The 19,921-nt window shown below is 48.8% G+C and overlaps 11 protein-coding genes across 11 annotated transcripts; 7 read left to right on the top strand and 4 right to left on the bottom strand.

Moving 5' to 3' along the window:
• Window positions 1-174: 174 nt before the first annotated feature.
• Window positions 175-1,017, top strand: N7487_008295 (ADP-ribosylation factor family protein; the record flags this gene model as incomplete). The annotated part of the gene is made up of 5 exons (XM_056876025.1): window positions 175-249; window positions 344-382; window positions 463-546; window positions 605-928; window positions 991-1,017. The coding sequence occupies 5 exons, from the start codon at window positions 175-177 to the stop codon at window positions 1,015-1,017; spliced, it is 549 nt and encodes a 182-aa protein (XP_056728213.1).
• Window positions 1,018-1,551: 534 nt separating this feature from the next.
• On the top strand, window positions 1,552-3,137 carry N7487_008294 (zinc-dependent alcohol dehydrogenase; the record flags this gene model as incomplete). Its single annotated transcript, XM_056876024.1, has 9 exons — window positions 1,552-1,792; window positions 1,862-1,913; window positions 1,986-2,067; window positions 2,138-2,159; window positions 2,225-2,305; window positions 2,360-2,453; window positions 2,519-2,569; window positions 2,640-2,893; window positions 2,953-3,137. 9 exons carry the CDS (start codon window positions 1,552-1,554, stop codon window positions 3,135-3,137), a joined length of 1,062 nt encoding a protein of 353 aa, XP_056728212.1.
• Window positions 3,138-4,715: 1,578 nt separating this feature from the next.
• On the top strand, window positions 4,716-5,564 carry N7487_008293 (uncharacterized protein; the record flags this gene model as incomplete). Its single annotated transcript, XM_056876023.1, has 2 exons — window positions 4,716-5,121; window positions 5,218-5,564. 2 exons carry the CDS (start codon window positions 4,716-4,718, stop codon window positions 5,562-5,564), a joined length of 753 nt encoding a protein of 250 aa, XP_056728211.1.
• Window positions 5,565-6,205: 641 nt separating this feature from the next.
• Window positions 6,206-7,214, bottom strand: N7487_008292 (uncharacterized protein; the record flags this gene model as incomplete). Its single annotated transcript, XM_056876022.1, has 2 exons — window positions 6,206-6,934; window positions 7,017-7,214. 2 exons carry the CDS (start codon window positions 7,212-7,214, stop codon window positions 6,206-6,208), a joined length of 927 nt encoding a protein of 308 aa, XP_056728210.1.
• A 668-nt stretch (window positions 7,215-7,882) lies between these two features.
• N7487_008291 (dihydroorotate dehydrogenase 2) lies at window positions 7,883-9,491 on the top strand (the record flags this gene model as incomplete). The annotated part of the gene is made up of 2 exons (XM_056876021.1): window positions 7,883-8,362; window positions 8,418-9,491. 2 exons carry the CDS (start codon window positions 7,883-7,885, stop codon window positions 9,489-9,491), a joined length of 1,554 nt encoding a protein of 517 aa, XP_056728209.1.
• Window positions 9,492-10,301: 810 nt separating this feature from the next.
• On the bottom strand, window positions 10,302-11,149 carry N7487_008290 (triose-phosphate isomerase; the record flags this gene model as incomplete). Its single annotated transcript, XM_056876020.1, has 2 exons — window positions 10,302-10,810; window positions 10,837-11,149. 2 exons carry the CDS (start codon window positions 11,147-11,149, stop codon window positions 10,302-10,304), a joined length of 822 nt encoding a protein of 273 aa, XP_056728208.1.
• A 1,743-nt stretch (window positions 11,150-12,892) lies between these two features.
• Window positions 12,893-13,372, top strand: N7487_008289 (RpiB/LacA/LacB family sugar-phosphate isomerase; the record flags this gene model as incomplete). Its single annotated transcript, XM_056876019.1, has 1 exon — window positions 12,893-13,372. One exon carries the CDS (start codon window positions 12,893-12,895, stop codon window positions 13,370-13,372), a length of 480 nt encoding a protein of 159 aa, XP_056728207.1.
• Window positions 13,373-13,992: 620 nt separating this feature from the next.
• N7487_008288 (putative U-box domain protein) lies at window positions 13,993-15,039 on the top strand (the record flags this gene model as incomplete). Its single annotated transcript, XM_056876018.1, has 3 exons — window positions 13,993-14,075; window positions 14,198-14,735; window positions 14,806-15,039. 3 exons carry the CDS (start codon window positions 13,993-13,995, stop codon window positions 15,037-15,039), a joined length of 855 nt encoding a protein of 284 aa, XP_056728206.1.
• A 403-nt stretch (window positions 15,040-15,442) lies between these two features.
• N7487_008287 (acyl-CoA-binding domain-containing protein) lies at window positions 15,443-15,993 on the top strand (the record flags this gene model as incomplete). Its single annotated transcript, XM_056876017.1, has 2 exons — window positions 15,443-15,766; window positions 15,874-15,993. The coding sequence occupies 2 exons, from the start codon at window positions 15,443-15,445 to the stop codon at window positions 15,991-15,993; spliced, it is 444 nt and encodes a 147-aa protein (XP_056728205.1).
• A 301-nt stretch (window positions 15,994-16,294) lies between these two features.
• On the bottom strand, window positions 16,295-18,232 carry N7487_008286 (tyrosyl-DNA phosphodiesterase 1; the record flags this gene model as incomplete). Its single annotated transcript, XM_056876016.1, has 4 exons — window positions 16,295-17,062; window positions 17,124-17,520; window positions 17,599-17,711; window positions 17,819-18,232. The coding sequence occupies 4 exons, from the start codon at window positions 18,230-18,232 to the stop codon at window positions 16,295-16,297; spliced, it is 1,692 nt and encodes a 563-aa protein (XP_056728204.1).
• A 258-nt stretch (window positions 18,233-18,490) lies between these two features.
• On the bottom strand, window positions 18,491-19,694 carry N7487_008285 (putative tartrate dehydrogenase; the record flags this gene model as incomplete). Its single annotated transcript, XM_056876015.1, has 3 exons — window positions 18,491-18,832; window positions 18,892-19,382; window positions 19,436-19,694. The coding sequence occupies 3 exons, from the start codon at window positions 19,692-19,694 to the stop codon at window positions 18,491-18,493; spliced, it is 1,092 nt and encodes a 363-aa protein (XP_056728203.1).
• Between the last annotated feature and the right edge of the window lie 227 nt (window positions 19,695-19,921).

Below are 19,921 nucleotides of genomic sequence, written 5' to 3'. Positions count from 1 at the left end.
TCACCTCTATCTCATCTACTTATGCCATAACCCCCCAAATAGCAAGTTTGTCTTGTTTCCCTCAATCCATACGACCTACGCGCCCCTCAACCTATCATCCTCGGCTCCATACTTGCCCGGACAACCTGTGAACCGCACACTGGACAACGCGCCCACTAGTTAATCATACACACGATGGGAGGTTCACTTTCGCGTATTTGGTCCCTACTCTGGTCCAAGAAGGAGATCCGCATCCTGATTCTAGGACTTGTACGTTGTGCCTAACTGCGTCCCACGTGGGGAAAGCAGGTTCTCATTAGTGTGACCAGGACTGAAGCTAATTAACATTCTTTTGGGGATTTAGGATAACGCTGGAAAGACCACATTGCTGTACAGGCTCAAGGTAAGATATTATAGCTTTGAAACTGGTGTTTTCTCGTGCATTTGAATGAGATACGTGGGGCTGACACCGCGCGCCCACAGATTGGTGAGGTCGTCACCACGATACCTACAATCGGTTTCAACGTCGAATCGGTCACATATAAGAACCTCAATCTTAATGTCTGGGTATGTTTTCCTCGTTTCTAAATTCAATCGGATTGTGACTAACATCCCTGGATTGTAGGATCTCGGTGGCCAAACTTCTATTCGCCCATACTGGCGATGCTACTACGCCAACACCGCCGCAGTGGTCTTTGTCATCGACTCCACAGATATTGAACGATTAGGGACTGCGGCAGATGAATTAGCAGCCATGTTGAACGAGGAGGAACTTCACGATGCGGCATTGCTGGTGTTCGCCAACAAACAAGATCAACCCGGTGCCAAGGGTGCAGGCGAGATCTCAGAGGCTTTGAAGCTGGGAGAGCTGCGGGACCGAAACTGGAGTATTGTTGCTTGCTCTGCCATTGATGGCAAGGGTATTAATGAAGGAATGGATTGGCTGGTGGTTCGTGTCTTTCCTCAATCCAACCTACTGATTTCTCAAACTAACTATGCCCCTACTTGCAGCAAACAATCCAGTCCGAGAATGCATGATTTTCTGGCGTTCTATGGGTTTAGAATTTCATCTTTGATACCTTGGTTTTCGAGTTCTCACGCGACTTGGGGACCTTCTGCTGCATTCGGAGTGCTGTACCACTTCTTCCTTTCGGCTCTGCATAACAGAGTCCTTGTCTTATATTCCTTCATGATTGTTCCGATGTCAGACCTGCGGCTTACACATAATTGTTTAATTGAGTTATTGACACTAAACTCTGTAAAAGAGAAGTGTCAGATTGATTCTATCTTCGTAATCAATTATTATTGACATCTTCTCCATCTTCGTCCCCGGTTTAACCTGCATAATCTGCCCAAATTCGAGATCCTTCCCAGTACACATGTATCTTGGCATCTGTTTGTAACTGTTTCTGCTTATCTTTCCATCCCTCCCTACCCCCGCATCTGCGATACGACTAATGCCGCCTATCGGGTCAGGTATGAACTACCGAACTATTTAAGCCAAGTGTCCTCATAAAGGTTCACAGACTATCTAACTATCTGAAAGACGTGATCTCTCATAGAACCAACAATATGTCGGTCCCTCCAATCCCCCGGATTCAAATCGCTGCTGTTATCGCCTCCACAAATGTTCCTGACTCCGCAAAGGTGGGGATCAAGAGCAATCGCCCTGTTCCAACTCCAGGAAAAGGCGAAATCCTCGTCAAGCTCGAGTTTTCTGGGGTATGTCACTCGGATCTTCACAGCATCCGTGGCGACACGCCTATGTTGACTGATGTTGCGGGGCATGAAGGTGTTGGTAAAGTAGTCAAAGGTAAAAACTATCGCCGTATCAGGTTAAACGCAGTCCAGGTCGTATACTAATATTCCTCGTCACTCTTAGTCGGACCGGAAGTTGACGAGAAGCAATGGATTGGAACGCGGGTTGGTATCAGGTCTGTCTCCTTCATCGCATATTGGTCGTCCGGTTGAAGCTATATTGACGCTGATGGCATTTCCACCGGTAGATGGCTCTACAGCTCTTGTCGCCAGTGCGAAATTTGTGAAATCAACCATACCGTATGCCCATATCAGAAGAATGCTGGTGCAGTAAGTTTTTCACCATCGCAAATCATGTGTCTCTATCGTTTCCCTTACTAATTGCATCGATGGCTTACAGAATGTGCCTGGAACGTTCCAGCGTAAGTATATTATCTATCCATGTGGTTATCCAGTCCATTAGAACACTTCTAATATCATGTCTCAGAGTATATTGTCAGTCCAGCACTCCATGTGACAAAGATTCCGGAGGAGCTTTCACCAGATAGTGCTGCGCCTCTTCTGTGTGGTATGTTTTATCCCATTGGTATTTCGCCGGCCAAAAGCTAATCATTATTTACAGCTGGAATTGCGATGTACTCGTCCATCATGAAAACCAAAACTCGCCCGGGAGACTACCTTGCCATCATTGGTGCTGGAGGTGGCCTTGGTCATATGTACATTCCCAACCCAGCTTTTGATGACTAGAAACTTGGTTTTCTGACAAATATATTTATTACAGGGGAATTCAAATTGCCGCTAAAAAGGGCCTTAAGGTCATTGCGATTGACAGGTATGTGATATCTCAGACTGAACATTTTCTGTCACCTTTATAGCAAACTAACTCGGTGAATCTCGCAAAGCGGAGATAAGAAAAAGCAACTATGCCTTTCGCTTGGGGCCACGGAATTTCTGGACTACCGCGAAGTTGACATTGTCCAGGCAGTGAAATCCAAGACAACCTTCGGTGTACATGCTGTGATCTGCACTGCCAACGGTGAGCGAGCGTACGAACAAAGTATGCAGATGTTGCGTCCTTTTGGCACGCTGGTCTGTGTCGGTATTCCCAACAAGCCATTCAAGCTACCAGCTACGCCATTTGATATGATTGTCAAGGGTTAGTTCTCTGATACCTATGCAATTCAGAACATGAGCCGATCTAACCAACCAATACAGGTCTCACTATTGTCGGAAACTCCGCGGGAACAGCAGATGAGATGGATGAAATGCTGGCTATGGCCGTGGCTGGTGATGTGAAGGCGCATATTGAGGTCTTTGAGTTGGACGATATCAATGATGTATTGGACCGCCTGGAGCGCTCGGAGATTGATGGCAGAGTGGTCTTGAAAATCCCCCAATAGGTGCCATAGCTGGCATACTTCGGAGCTGGCATACCTGTTTGCCTTAGCAGTGGAGAAAATGTTACTATTTCCATGCTCAGCATGCTACATGTTTGTTGTAGTATTAGAATGGCTTTTCAACTATAAAAACAAAAGGTGAAAAGTGAATAATCCAATTCAAGGTGAATAAGGAGCAAAACGTTGGTTCCAGACGGACCCTCAACTTTAGCGTCATTAACACCACATTCTAAACAACTAAGTTATGGGGCCGTTGATGTATGATGCTTGGATTTTGGCTATTTGAGCAAGAAGCAAGAATCACTCCACCCCGCAGTCATAGTCTAACATGATGCTACGTTGAAGGATGTAATTTGCGACCAAAATGATATTTATATATAACAGACCAAAAGTGATACACATCATGTTATTTGATGACCATGATCGATGTAGGGGACTAACAATCCTTCTCTAAACCGCCAAATGATTGGCCCGAAGTTTCGATCACCTTGCTTTATGGGCTGAATGTACTAATGCGCGTCAATGGCTTTTCCTGGGGTTGAAAATAGGGCTAGGTCAAAATCATTGTCGACCCAGATGAGTAGGCACCTTTTCCCTTGATCGCCCTGCTTTGATATTACCATTTGGGTTAATTTACGATTTCTGCCAGTGATGTATGGTTGCTTCTTTGTTATATGGTTGGATAATGTTCTCAATCTATTTCTGGACTCTTACTATTGCTGCTGCACTCCACTACCCCCAATAACTCTGATTGTCCTTTCTATTATTTCCGTCACGCTCTGACAATGAATTACCCCCCAAACTGATAGAGGACTAGGCTGAATATAGACTCTTTCGAGGGATATGTTAATGTTATCAATTTCAGTCCTATGCATGTAGACAATAATGATGCTGGTTCCTTTCAGAGTCTCGGGGCTCACCTCTTTCCTATCACTTTACGTTGATGTATTTAAAACGACTAATATCAAAAGGTTCTACATAAAATCTTTGTATTTTTACAAATTAGGCTGTTCCGGAATAAAAATGAATTGTTCTTCTTGCCGTTATGCTGTGTGGCTCCTCCTTAAGCCTCATCTAGCCATCCCATATTGAAAATGATCGTATTCGGACAGCAATGAACGCCTCGAATCAATTATATTATGTAGGATACGGAGATTATGAACAGCTTCTATAACATGCAGAGCTCCAGGACCCAGGGCTAATCCATATTGAAACTAGTGTGATACTTGGCGTTCAGGGTCCAATTTTATAACCGCAACTAACTTGACTATTCCGTAGGTTTTAAAGGTTATAGCTAAACGGCCATAGGTATATATTCAGGAAATTTCTGATACGTGCCTCATGCTTCACAGTTTCTTTCCTTCTTTTCCGTACTTTTGTAGTATGTGAGCCGTTCCGAAGGTAGTGTGACCCACCGGGGGCCAGAGTGTAAATTTGATGTACATTAATCCTTCCAAGATAGTCATTTAGGAGGGTTTCGTTCCTCGCTGTGACCGCCCCCGATTCACTGCAGGCTTATTCCCCTATTTACCATTACGCTTTGTCGCCCAGGTCTTGCAGAATTAATATTTGGTCCTTAAAATGTCAGCAGACGAATATCTCGAGGGCTACTCTCTACGCCGAAACGGCACATGCATGGACGGCGAGCAGGATTGTGGTGGGACCTGGGGCTCATTTCGAAGATGTTGCCCGGGGAATACCAAATGCCCTGCCGAAAAAGGCGCCCCTGGGATATGCTGTCCAACTACGAAAAATTGCGAAGCCGCGTTAAATAATAAATGGCGCTGTGCAGACTCTACAGCGGATCTTTACGCTGTTCAAAAGACCGATGGTTATTTTTGCTGCACAAATGATACTCTAGGACTTTATACTGTCAGCAGAGGTTATGTGGGCTGCGCAAAAGCACAAGACATGAACGACCTTGGCGAGGAAGTGAAGACCCTGAGAGCAGCTGTTCAGTATACTCTTTCTACCTCTACAACCTCGAGTAAGCCTTGTTCCTGATGATCGTCAAATATTCATATTCAAGCACTGTGACATGGTGCATCGTTGTCTTTTCTCAATCTGACCCACCATTTCATAGATACTGCCACGGCTACAACACTCCCCTCGTCGACACTAGGGACAACCAGCGCCACTCCCACCCCCACAAACGACGCAAATACCGATACTTCTCACTCTAATACCGGGGCAATCGCGGGTGGTGTGGTTGGTGGTATAGCTGGTGTCGTCATCTTGATTGCGCTGGCCTGGTGTTTATTCCGTCGCCGAAAGAAGCACCCTCAAGATAGCCAATACATCCAACCTCCCCCAGGCCCTGTATCGGAGTTGAGTGATAGTAATCAGATCACAGAACTGAGCGGTCAAAGCATTGCAGAGCTACCAGGACCAGAGCACCGCAAGGTTCAACCTGCTGAATTGGCGACATGAAGGCTCCGGCATGAGCAGTTCGGTAAGGCTTTCCTAACCCCCTATAAACAAAGCCTGTTCCCACGGGATGGAGCCCGATGAGACTTTATCATAATGTGGAATGTCGATCTTTCACATATAATAATTCGGCTAAGAATTTTGGATAGGGAATTGCGTCGGTGACAGCGGAAGTACCGAATTTGTGTTAATAGGCAAGGAAAGTGTCTTCGGGTGGTCATTCCACTGTGAGCCCTCACCAGTACGCCATATATTGCCAGAGTATGCTTATCACCAATCCTAGCCTTTTTCCCTGTCTGATTAAGGTTATGGCCGCATTGCCTGGTACATATGTATTTTTTATCATCTATTGCATTTCATCTGTTTTCCCTCCTTGAGGATTATTTAGTCTTAGCTTCTTTTCTATGGTTGCTAGATGGGCATACATCATCACATTCCCTCCCCGACTCATCACAAATAAACTGTCATATACTGACTGCAGGTTGGCTGCTGTCAACGGAGGTAAATACTGTCCTCCGAGGGAAAATACCATCATAGGTCTTTCACTACATGGAGATACGGTCAATTCAATACATAGCAGGTAGTAGCTCATTGTATATACTGGCCCTTATGGCTCTCCCGTGTGATCGCATTCCACTTCATCCTCAAGAGTTCCTTGACTTCCCCAGCCCACCTATCCACCCTCGCCCGGAAACTCTTTCTGCAACAACCACTGCCAGGCAACTCACCATCAACGCTTCAAGGATTCCATCCGAATCAGCATCAAGCTCAGCGATAACATTCAAAGAACCCAGAATTTGTCGATCAGTTCTATTCTGCCACACAGCAAGAATATCATCTGGTTTATCCGCAGAAAAGAACTTTAGGTTGCCGTTCCCATCACTAGAACCAGCGCTCTTCCCTTCAGTTCCAAGGAGAGACAATGCAGCTTTGGACCCTTTCCAGTAGAATGTTTTGACAGCCTCGCCACCAGTAATCCCAACACGGTAAGTCCTGCCAATTCCTTTCCGAACAATGTCCACCGAGCAAGACTTGGAAAGCTCCGGGGAACTTCCCCCAGAGCCTGCAAGGTTATTTTGAAGGGTACTAGAACCTAGCTGGTGGAAGATGTCTACCGTCACATGGAGACTTAGCAGACCCTCAAAGCCACGGTAGTGAATGTGCGCACGGTGGTCTTGGGGCTCGGGAGATGGGTCTTTCCGGCTGCGTACGACATTTCCACCAGAGTAAAGGTCAAATGAGGCTGGTAGATAGAGACCTTGGCGGTACCAGGGGATGCGCAGGGTGTGATATACTGGGCTTGGAGATTGAGCAAGTCCCCCAGAAGGGTGAACTTGAAGGCAAAAGCTGAAGGCATTTGTACCAAGTGCTACCTGCATAAATTGGTGAGCATTAATTTCGATTTACAAGTGTTTGGAAAACATGAATGCATCTATAACCAGGCCGCTAACATACATCTTTGAAGACGTTGAATGAACGGTAAGGCTCCTTTGCACGATTTAACCGAGGCACAGCTTCTGGTATAGCATTCGTGGGATCTCGCTGTGGGGGTGTGTTTTCCTGAGCAGGGGAATCGTTCTCCTCGTTCTCGTCGAAATAGACATGGTCAAATCCCACCGCTGAAGAGTTGGTTGTTTTCCCTTGCGTCCTCATTCCGGGTAGGCGTACGACTTCGATTGTCCAGCACTGTAGATAAACAAACAGTTTCTGTGAATATATACGGGCAAGCTAAAGAGGTCGCAATATGTGGAAGGTAGAAGTCAAGTTGGTCATAGCCAAGCCTTAACAGCGTTGCCCGATACGAGCTTGTGATCATCGAAGAGAAGATCGTCGGTCAATATATTTCACTCATTCCGCACATAAAGCCGAGATATTCTTTGATATATATGGATAGAATATATTCCGAAGCAAGTTTGCAACCACTAACAAGAGCTAAAATCATAGTTGAAGGCGAAGAAGACGAAGTACATAAGTAAACATCCGGCGATGTAGCTATATAAGGCTACCGCCCTAGAGATTCTGCATGTCCTATTGACACCGCCCGGAGTGTGCAGCAAAGAACCCGAATCCGTCCTCGAGAACTGCAAGGGACGTGCGAGAACCTCGGATCGTGCTCAATTGCAATTGTAAGTGATTTATTAGGTGCATATTGATTTGTATGCATTGTTCCAATTGGTTCACCCACAATGCGAGTCGATTGGAGCCTAACTAGCTCCATGGCCCCAGTAACAATCCACTATTGATCGCAAGTACTAACCGCCGTATAGGTTTCGATCGGGCGTTGCTCCGCCGGCGAAAATAATTAGCTCCACACAATCAAAATGGCTTGTAATTCCGCAACAATGGCCTGGAGAGCCAGCGTCCGGGCTCGTGCCATTCCTACCTGCCGCTTGACCCAACGGCCGTCGGCGTTGCTACCGAAGCGGGCCCAGCGCTACCCTGGTGCTTCGCGATATGCTTCAGACTCGGCTGCATCTGCGCCTGCCGAGGCAGCTAAGGAGACAGTGAAGGAGGCTACAAAGGAGGCTACCAAGGAGATCCCCCGCAAAGCGGGCCGTGGCTCTAAGAAGGCCTTGTACGGTGCCTCGTTGGCCTTGACCCTGCTGGTGGGCTACATCTATGGAACCGATACCAGGGCCAGTATCCACAGATACGGCATTGTGCCCTTGATCCGCCTCCTGTGGCCCGATGCGGAGGATGCACACCACATCGGCGTGGAGAACCTAAAGATGCTCTATAAGTATGGACTTCACCCGCGCGAGCGTGGCGAGCCAGATCGTGATGGTGTCCTGGCAACTGAGGTAATGGCATTCCCAAATCTGCCGATAGCCAATCGCTAATGAAATTCATTGCCAGGTCTTTGGATACACTATCTCCAACCCCATCGGTATCTCCGCCGGTCTGGACAAGCACGCTGATGTCCCTGATCCGCTGTTCGACATCGGTCCCGCTATCGTGGAGGTCGGCGGCACCACCCCTCTGCCGCAGGAAGGAAACCCCAAACCTCGAGTGTTCCGACTGCCCTCTCAACACGCCATGATCAACCGCTACGGCCTCAACTCCAAGGGCGCCGACCACATGGCCAAGGTTCTGAAGCAGCGCGTAGCTGACTTCGCCTACGCCGCCGGTTTCGGCCTGCACGAACAAGCCGAGCAGCGCGTCTTGGACGGCGAAGCCAACGTCCCACCTGGAAGTCTGGTCCCAGGCAAGCTTCTCGCCGTGCAAGTTGCCAAGAACAAGCTTACCCCCGACGGAGACATCGAGGCCATCAAGCGCGACTACGTCTACTGCGTGGACCGGGTGGCACCGTACGCCGACATCCTCGTCGTGAACGTCTCCAGCCCCAACACTCCAGGTCTGCGCGACCTCCAAGCCGCCGCACCCCTCACAGCAATCCTGACTGCAGTCGTCGCCTCCGCTAAGAGCGTCGAGCGCAAGACCAAGCCCTACGTGATGGTCAAGGTCAGCCCGGATGAGGACTCCAACGAGCAGATCTCCGGTATCTGCGAGGCTGTCTGGAACTCCGGCGTCGACGGCGTCATCGTCGGTAACACCACCAACCGTCGTCCCGACCCCGTGCCCCAGGGTTTCGTCCTCCCCGCCGAGGAACAGAAGACCCTCAAGGAAACCGGCGGTTACTCCGGCCCTCAGCTGTTTGACCGCTCCGTTGCGCTCGTCGCTCGCTACCGCGCCTTGCTTGACCAGGGACCCCCGTCTGCGACCGACTCGGAGAACTCTGTTGAGAAGGTGTCCAACCTTCCCCGCAAGGTTATCTTCGCTTCCGGCGGTATCACTACCGGTAAGGAGGCGCGCGAGGCCCTCAAGGCCGGTGCCTCAGTCGCTATGATGTACACTGGTGTTGTCTACGGTGGTGTTGGCACTGTCACGCGCGTCAAGCAGGAGCTGCGTGAGGAGCTGCAGAAGAAATAAGCGGTGTGAACTAACAATTTTATTTTATTTTATTGTCATTTGGTCTTTGATAGATCCTGTAAATAACATGGATATGAACAAGAAAAGTAATATTCTGCATTCGTCATTTCTCTGCGTGGTTTCTCGTCCGAGAGATTCGACACATTAGTAGACACCTGACCGGGTTAATATATAATGGAACGACCTAGTCAGGCAGTACCGAAACTAAATAAAAAAAGGGGAATTGATTAATGCCGGTAAGTTTTGACACACTGCGAGAGATGTATATTAATAGCTCTCGGATTACTCGATCAGTGCAAATGGAGCTCCAGAGTCCATAACGAACCCACTCAAGCACCAGAGTGGATCAAGGAAGGATAGCTTCATGACATCGAAGGGCCTATTGAAGTTGCCGAAGCTAAAAAAAAGCTTTCAAAGTCATCTGAGGTAAATTTCTGATCGACCGCGTGACGGGTTCACAGAAGAAAAAACCGGGGAAGTTCTCCAGTGGGTTCGGGTTCCCCCAGATAGGCTTCCCGAGACCCCGGGGGTGGATATTCCCACTTTTCTGTTTTTGATCCCATGAGGACTTCTGTCTAGATCTGTCTCTTTTGTCTTTTTCTGTTTAAGTCGTGTTATGTATTATTCCGTATAACAATGACGAGGAACCGTATAGCGCGAAACCACAATACCGTATACCTGTATACCTGTATAATTGTAGACACTGTGCATATAGAGTGTCAAGGTGTCAAGGTGTCGAATCAACACAATACCTGAGATGCGTACTAGTAGTGCATGTGCATGTGGATGTGGCATCCAAGGCCATCATCATCACACCAGAGCCAGCGTCTCCTCGACTTCACGAACAACCTCCCGCACACCCTCAATCTGATGCGCAAACCTCCCCAAAAACATCCCATCAACCGCGCGACCAAGCCCACCAGTCCCCCAAAGACCCGGCCCCGCACTACCCCCATACAAGACCCTTGTCGTACCAGACCGGGAACCAATAACAGCCCGAATACCCTGCACAACAGCAGCAACGTGATCAACACCCGCCGGCTTCGGCTGTCCAATAGCCCAAACAGGCTCGTAGGCAAAGATAACGGGCGCGTCGTCAGGGATAGCAGCTAGAACAGCGCGCACCAGCACCGCGCACTCCGTAACAGCCTGGCCGACAGCTTGCGAGGCGATTGGGCCCGGAGCTGTCACCTCGCCGATACAGACGAGTGGAACCATATGCTGTGCGCAAGTTGCGGCGGCTTTTCGGGCGGTTTGGTCGTCTGTTTCGTTGAAGATGGCACGGCGCTCGGCGTGGCCTAGTTCGACGATTGAGCAGCCTAGGGCACGGATTGAGGCGGGGGACACTTCGCCAGTGTATGCGCCTTGGGATTCCCAGAAACAGTCTTGGGCGCCGAGGAGGAAGGGGGTGTGGAATTGGGGGTTCCGGTGGTGGTGGTCAGGTTGGTTTCGTATTCTTTGATGATTTGGGCGCAGGGCCAGATGGTTAGGAAGTCGGGGATTAGTGCTAGGAGAAGTTTGTCTTTATTTGCCGGGTGGACGATCTCGTTGGTTGGGTTGAGGAGGTCGCGGAGATAGGTGAGTGTCCGGTCTGGGGTGAAGTACATCTTTAGAGAGATAAGAAGGAGCTTCTCCGGGAGAATTGGGTAAGACGCCATGGTGATGGGTGATAGGTGATGGATGATGGGTGTTGCGGAAGTGTGTTTTTTTGTTATGGTGTTATGGCGGGGGAGGTGCTTAGCGTCTCTGTCGGGGAGGGGGAATGTCGGAAAAAGTTGGAAAGTGAAGCGAAGTAATTCCAAGTAATTCCAAGTTGACAATCTTGGAAGGTAATTTCCAAGTGTCAATGCGCTGCATTAGCGGCATTTCTGCGCTAGACGTTCCGATTGTCCCATCAGGTTTAGTGTAGTTTAGTTGTACAATGGGTGTAATTGGTATGAGAGGGGCATTCAGGTAGGAGTATAGTGCCGAGGACTATATACATATGTACGTGATGTCACATCGGTCCAGACAGGGGTATACAAAGTAACCATTCGGAGTACTCAATGCCGGAGTCCAATGAGTGTTAAACAAGGCTATAATCGGCCAAGCCAATGTAGGAATGTAGTATCAAGTACCCCAGATATAGTAGAAAGTATGTTTTCCCTATGTATTTAGGTAATACTGTATTGCGCTTTGGCCTTTGCGTACATCCTGTATATTCTAATGTGTCTGTTATATTCCATATGTCTATTATAGTATGATTAGAACATGATGTACAATGTACAATATTATATAGTGCAGATCCAAAGGAAAATCCGGAGTACATTGCACAATAGTACAATCCGGAGAACCGGTGGACTAGGTTGACAGCGACCAACAACATTGGAGATAGTGGAGTGGGAAAGTGGAGTACGCAACCTTGCAATGAGGCAATGCACATCAACTATGGGGTTTAGCGTCTGGGGGACGTACGGAGTACTTATGTACTTGTTCGATTGCATTTGGGAAATTTGGGAAATCAAGTTATGAGGCAATTCACATGTTGATGTGAATATTCCTGGGGTCGTCATTATCTCATATCCAACCCGGTTTTAAGATGGCATGAACTTGGTTTCCGGTTAAGAACTTAGTTCCCGGTTATGAGGTCAATTTCGACAAATCCTGTCTTCCCGTCTTGGTGCCATGCGGCTGGGGCCATAGCCATGTATCCCTCAATATACGAGGTGCCTAGGCCTTAGCCACCAAAACCAATCCTCGCGTCGGGAAAAAAGATGAAACCAAGACTCCCGGTCCTTGGCCTCGAGGCACCCATATTTAAGGAAGTTCAACAGCCACGTCCGTATAAAAAGCCACAGCCGTGTTGCCCGTCTTATCTTATAAAGTTATGTTCACCACTGACATCGATGGCTTGAGTGTGGCAGAATATGAAGCCTGAGGGGCGTAGACCAAGGCAGCGCCGGCGAGGTTTAATAAAACATCCCGTGTAATACGAGGTAAGATGCATGTATGGCCCAAAACAAGGCTCCTAAAGTATCCGACCTCGGTTTAACCTCCTGCTGGTGCTGACCACTCATAGCCCGTCGTTGGGTGCTATGATGCTGGGGCCACCCCAGACGCTGGAAATACGCGTAATATCAAGGGAACCAGTCCATTCGAGTTTCCCAGTGGAGAACGGCTGTAGATGATGATACCATCAAATGCAAGGATTGGCTGGACCTGGGTTTGGTTGCACGGCTATAAAGGACAGAGAGAGGGGAAGGAGTCAAAAGATATAAAGACCCCCTTTGTGTACTCCTAAATCAGGATTTCTTCTCTGTATCAAACATCAAGCCAATCTCTCTCTCTATCTCTTATTATCTACTCGATTCAATTCATACTCTTATTTGTACATTCTTCATCCTCGTGTCCATACCTTCATCATGTCTACTCCCTTCCGCATTGTCATGGCCTGCGACGAGGCCGGTGTCCCATACAAGGATGCCATCAAGGCCACTCTCGAGAAGAACCCTCTTGTCGCCGAGATCATCGACGTCGGTGTTAACTCATCCTCCGATAAGACTGCCTATCCTCACCCTGCCGTCGAGGGTGCTAAGCTCATCATGGATGGCAAGGCTGATCGTGGTCTCTTCATTTGCGGCACTGGTCTAGGTGTTGCCATCGCCGCGAACAAGGTGCCTGGTATCCGAGCTGTCACTGCCCACGACCCCTTTTCCGTTGAGCGCTCCATCCTGAGCAACGATGCTCAAGTCCTATGCATGGGTCAGCGTGTGATCGGTGTCGAATTGGCCAAGAAGCTTGCTACAGACTGGCTCAACTACCGCTTCGACCCTAAGTCTGCCTCCGCTGCCAAGGTCCAGGCTATCACGGACTATGAGGTCCAGTTCCGCACTGCTGCTTAGACTCTTGTCTTTGATATTCGTCTCGTCTTGTCTCATCCGACACCCGAAACACCTGAAACGTGTTAAGAATCCCTCTGGTATTGTCGCCATCCTTGCCTTCTCCGACAGAGCATGACTTGTCAAGTTTCATCGACTTGTCTGCACGATTGTTATGTCTTTCTTAGTTCTCACAGCGCATGATACCACGAACCAAATGTTACTTCCGCTTCCAAATTTTGGATTAGAAGGTCTCATAGACATGTATATACTGAATGAAACAACTAAAGGTCAATCCATGCAGATTAATTCGTAGAAGAGTAGCTATATCCTCCGGGCCTGTGCAGTGCACCAATTGAGCTGACTCAGAACTTCTGCGGGGATTCTATGAGTTTCCATATGCACCTGAGTAGTTGTCTCATGCGATTTGTTTGAATTCGCAAAGATATCCACAAAGGTACTGACAAACTGACACCACTGACACATTAATTGCAGATCAAAAGCCCTTAAACCCTCAACCCCCCGTCAGTTTTTATGAACTACTGCAATATCCACTCCTATCACTCTTGACTTTATATGGTGGACCGCCCCACATTGGGGAACAGATCAGCACGAGAAACCGAAAGGCCTCTCACACATAGACCATGGCGCAAGATCTCAAAGCCAGGGGCAATGAGCTCTTCAAATCCGGGGACTACAGCGGTGCTGAAGACTTCTACTCTCAAGCGTAAGCTATCACATCCGACGCCTCCGAGCTATCCGCCCCCTCACTCCCCAACTCAAAGTCGCAAACCCCAACAATCGTTCAAGTATCCCCAAACTAACAACTTTCCCCCCTCCATTAAATAGAATCCAAAAGAATCCGAAAGATGCAACCTTCTTCACAAACCGCGCGATAACCCGAATCAAGCTGGCCAAATGGGCCGACGTCGAACATGACGCCCGCGCCGCAATCGAAATCTACGGCCTAAAAAACCCCGCCGCCCTAAAAAGCCACTACTACCTCGCCCAAGCCCTCCTAGGCCTCCAGCGCCCACAGGAAGCACACGACGTCGCGTCTGACGCGTACCAGCAGAGTCTCGCAGCGAAGAATGCCCAGACGGAGAACCTGTCGCGGACAGTCCTTCGCGCGAAACAGCAGCTCTGGGCTGCGCGCGAGACGTCTCGCATACGTGAGCTGAACGAGACTCTCGGTTCTGTGGAGGCGCTCGTTGAGGCTGATGTGACGCGTGCGCTGGCGGAGTTGCAGGGGAGATTGGACCGCGGGGAGATTGGGGAGATTGGGTTTGGGGAGGATCAGAAGGCGTTGCGGGAGGATGCTGAGACTAAGATTAGGAATTTGAGGGAGGCATTTCGAGTTGCATCTAAGGGTGAAATACAGGAAAGGGTAAGTTTTTTTTTTCTCTTCAACTTGTTTTGGAGTGGTGGGTTGTTTATTGACTGGACTTTGATTCTAGGTTGTTCCTGACCATCTCATTGATGGGATCACATTTGAGATCATGCATGATCCGGTTATTACACCGTCAGGGGCCAGTTTCGATCGATTGGGCATCACTAAGTATGTTGAGAAGTCGGGCGTTGATCCTTTGACTCGGGCTCCTATTAGTGTCCACGATCTGCGGAACAATTATGCTCTCAAGGCTGCTTGTGAGGAATTCCTCACTAACAATGGATGGGCCGTGGACTGGTGATCGCGCTCTTGATTTGAGTTTGTACATTGGCCCCGGAATCTGCTTCTCGTCTCTTTTTCTGGTGCATAGCGAGTGATTTCCACAGCGGTTGCATGTGGACATGCATCTGTTGGCGTGGTTCTTGAAATAATATGATATTTTTTTTGGAATTAAGTATGAATATGTTGAGACATTTTGGGTTTACTCTAAAGTTATCTAAATACATAGCTTGTATACGTATAACTTGAATACCAATATAGTAGTAAGACCCCTCGTTCCTGAAAATCAACTGGCGAGTGTGTCAGCGACCCCACCTATACCCGCTGACCCCGCCCTCAACCATCTCCAACATCCCAACCATATAAATCCTCTGTTGACTTTTATCTCTCCTCATACTCAATAACAAAACATCCTCAAATTCAAAATGTCCGATATTACCCCTTTCATCACTGTCCTGGAGGCCGCCCAGAAGAAGGAGAAGTTCACTCCCGAGGTCCAAGAAGCCGCCGCCGGCATCGACATTGCAGCTCTCAAGGAAATCTACGAGAAGGTCGCCGAGCAAGGCGAGTTCGAGAAGCTCGATGATGCTGCCGAGGCTGAGACCCTCCGCAAGGCTTTCGAGTTCGCCGCCAAGGCTGTTATGATGCTGAAGACCTCCCCCGGCCTTTTGGAGAAGAAGGACCTCTACATCTACTTCAAGGTTGGCAAGGGTGACGTTATGGAGAAGCCCGGCATGTTCGATATCCAGGTACGTTCAATTTTAAATTCATTGCGAGCTAGGGAATGCCCTGGGCTATAGCATGTTCCTTTGGAAGAAGACCGGTAGCTGACTATTCATTCTTTGCAACCTTACAGAAGAAGCAGCTCTACGGTGCTTGGGAAAAGGTCAAGGACTACAGCCCCGCTAAGGCCCACCAGCTCTACATCAGCCACGTCAACACCTTCATTGCCAAGTACGGTACCCGCGACGAATAGATGATACAATTGGGAGAACTTGTCTTGGAGAATGAACTCGTGCTCTATCGAAGGGGATATATTATCGGGTGAGATTTTGAAAAGATGATTATCGAAAGAGAAGAGATAATCGTATCTTCTCAAAATTCTCGGGATGAGTAAACGAATACAAATGCATGCTACTTTCCATGACCCAATACTCCGCGTACCTCACAATGCCATATAATATATACTGAAATAACCATGCGACTCACACACGTGAACTGCCGAGACGAAAAAAACATCAGGTATAGGCGATACACTAATTGCAAAGACAGCAGACTCAGACCATCCAGCTCTGCCCCTGCCAGTCCGGCAGAGTATGCGAAGCAGTCGCGCACCACGGCTCATCACCCGCACCATACGGCGTCAACGGCAGATCATAAGGCATCCGGAACCCGACGACTACAGAAGCCTTCTCAGCACCCTCAGATACAGCAGGGCGATCCCTCTTAAAGCACGGAACCATCAGCGCGTCCGGCGCAGGCGATTCCCCCTCCGCTTGGGAATCAGATGCAGATGGAGGTGCAGCATCGCCACAACCCTCATCTCGAAAAAGATCTGGCCAAACAACAACCCCGATCTCCCAGCTACAAATGCGCACCTCGCCACCGACATTCGTCGCCGCACCCCACGCCTGCGTGGACAGATTCGCCGATGATACCATCGCCCAGTCAATTGTCTTCATATCTGAGTCCGCAAATCGGATGTAAGTCTTGATATGTGGTGCTGCGCGGGCGCGGCCTGCTTCGCGTCTTGGGGGATCATCTTCGGATAAGTCGATAGATTGGCCTGGGGTGATGGCATCACCTGCCCATTGGTAGAGATACGGACGCATGTACTGGAGTTGCTTTTGTTGAGCTGCACTTTGGGTTTTCATGTGGATTGAGCCGCCGGAGTTGTAGCCATTTAAGGAGCGGCGGATCTCGTCTGGGGTTGGGAAGATAATTGAGTAGGTTGTTGGTTGTGGGGTTTTTGTTGGGGTAAGGGCTTTGAAGAAGACGTCTTTGAGCCATTTGTTTGTTTGGCCGAGGGTTGCTACTGAGGAGATCTTGGATTTGTTGGTGGTTTGTTATTTGAGACAACGTGGTGGGTTGTTTGGAGATACGTACCTGGATTACTATGCGTGGTTTACTGCTTTTGTTTTTTTGATGAATGGGTACTTCGCTCAGCAAGTCTTTCAGAGCTGGCCAGCCCCATAGTGTAGCTTCTTCTGAGCTTGAGTCACTGGCGTGTTGTTTGGACGGGACGCTGGCGATGAGGGCCGCGCGAATGGAACTGAAGTCATAGCTATCCAGTTGCTGAACTAGTGGGCCGGTCTTTTTAGGTCCATACGCTTTCAGATAGGCGATTAGATCCCTTTTAAACCGTGCGCCCGAGCCAATTTTGGCGTCTGTTTGTGAACCTGTTGGGTTTGCCTTCTGCAGGGGAAGCAGTGGAGAGAGCCAGGCGGCTTGTGTCATATTGGTCCAATCCATATGGATCATGTTTGCCGTGTGGATGATAACCCTATTTGGTTATTTGGTCAGATATATATCGGGCTATCGGGCTGGCTATAGCGATCAATGATGTCTGGATGGATCTTACTGAGCTAGGTCATCATGGCGAAGAAGAATCATCATCTTGGAATGATGTGTCCCAAAAGGCTCCGGCATGTAGGCCACAATAGGCTCAACATTAGCATATCGCGAAGAGGCTTCCTAATAGCAGATTAGTATCACGCTATCTCGAACTCTCCATAAGTGATGAGACTAGTCAAACAGATGACGTCAACTCAATCGAAAATGTCTTGTCGGTGCAAACGTACCTCAACTCGAATCCGATTCGTATCTTCCTTTCGCCACGATCCATGCACAACCTTTACTTGTACAAGACCGCGGACATCTTCGTCAAACTGTGACATAAGAAAATCGACATCAAAGAGGTAGTTAAACTGCCAGCATTCGCGGATCATGGGATCCCCGAGAATGTCGCGTAGTCGCACGGCGTCGACATTATTACCATCAGGTAAATCTCGAATATGCGTCAGTTGGACTGGCGAATTGATCAATTTGGCAGGGCGAGCAGTGCTCTCAGAGCCAGAAGTCAATTTACCATCTGTCGGTCCTGGACATCCTCGTGGCAATGGTGGGCTAATGGCTCTGTGTAAAGACGTTAGAGATGTACTCGCTGAGCCATCGGAATCTAATAAGATTCTTGCTCTTTTGGACGGGCGCTCCATTCAATATTTCTGTGAGAGAGTGGTGGTTGAGTTGGAGGTTTAAAAGGCGGTCGAGATGGGCGATTACGAGAGGCTCGAGTATTGATCGAGCAATATATATCAAAGGTTATACACGGAAAAGTACACTGTTCTATTATATAAAAAAAAGCCGTTTCATAGGAATTGAATATTCCGCGTTATTCTGGATTTTTAAAAATTTGTTCAATTTATACAATTTCGTTGCTCATCCTCATACAAAATCCCCTGCTCTGAAACAACTTATGCAAGCTTCTTGATCTCCGCCACAACTGCATCGGTGACCTGCTGTGTTGTGGCGTCACCACCCAAGTCACGGGTCAGAACTCCCTGCTCACACACATTCTCGACACAAACCAAGAGCTTCTTGGAAGCCTCCTCCTCGCCGAGCCAGGCAAGCATCTCCGCGGCTGTCCAGAAGGTAGCCACGGGGTTGGAGATACCCATGCCAGTGATATCGAAAGCAGAGCCGTGGATGGGCTCGAACATACTGGGGTACTCCCGTGTAGGGTCGAGGTTAGAGGTAGGTGCGATACCAATGGATCCAGCCAGAGAGGCAGCGAGATCAGAGAGAATATCAGCGTGCTAGTTGATCGTTAGTCCACAGACCTAGTTATGCAAAATTTCTCATTTCATCAACTCACCAAATTGGTAGCAACGATAGTGTCGAGACTCTCAGGCTTGAGAACCATGCGGGTAGTCATAGCATCAACAAGCATCTTGTCTACAGTGACATCGGGGAAATCAGCAGCAACAAGCTTAGCCACTTCATCCCAGAGAACCATGCCGTTGCGTTGGGCATTACTCTTAGTAACCACAGTCAACAGCTTGCGCGGCCGCTTCTGGGCAGTCTCAAAGGCGAATCGCATGATTCTCTCCACACCATGGCGAGAGAAAATAGAAACTTCAGTCGCGACCTCCCAAGGCTTTCCGGTGTGGGAGCGGCCACCCTGACCCGCATACTCTCCCTCGCTGTTCTCACGGATGATGACCCAGTCAAGGTCATTGGGTCCGCACTTGCGCAGCGGGGACTCGGTGCCGCGGAACACACGTGTTGGGCGCACGTTCGCGTACTGTTGGAATGGCTGGCAGATGGCGAGTCTCAGACCCCACAGGGAAATATGATCTGGCACGTCTGTTCTCGTGTTTAGTATCATTTCTTTCAAGGAACTGCTTGTGTCTGCTTACCAGGAGCGCCGACAGCGCCGAAGAAGATCGCGTCGTGCTTCTTGAGCTCCTCGAGTCCACCGTCGGGGATGTATTTGCCGGTCTTCTTGTAGGTATCGGAGCTCCAATCATAGTTCTTGAACTCCAACTTGAAGGTCTTGAGGGTATCGGTCAAGGCATTCAGGGCGGTGATACCAGCATTAATGACCTCTGGGCCAATTCCATCGGCTGGGATGGAGGCGATGCTGTAGGTCTTTTGGCTAGCGACTGGGGCAGACATGGTGATGTTGTGATAAAGTTCTTGTCCGAAGTGATTTAGGTGGAAGACGGCAGAAGATGAAGCATTTAAAGAAAATCGGGTTCAAGTTCTTAGATTTTAGTCTCCACTTGCAATATTCCCATAAACCTATCGCATAACCCCTCATCGCGAGCTCATTCGACTATAATTATCGCGGGGTGCAGACGGAGATTCGAATGCCCGGATTTTGCTGTATAGAGCGCCCCACT

Source organism: Penicillium crustosum (genome assembly GCF_028827405.1).
Source record: "Penicillium crustosum strain IBT 35664 chromosome Unknown utg000003l_segment0_segment0, whole genome shotgun sequence".
NCBI classification, from domain to species: Eukaryota; Fungi; Ascomycota; class Eurotiomycetes; order Eurotiales; family Aspergillaceae; genus Penicillium; species Penicillium crustosum.
This window is presented reverse-complemented; position numbering and strand designations above follow the sequence as displayed.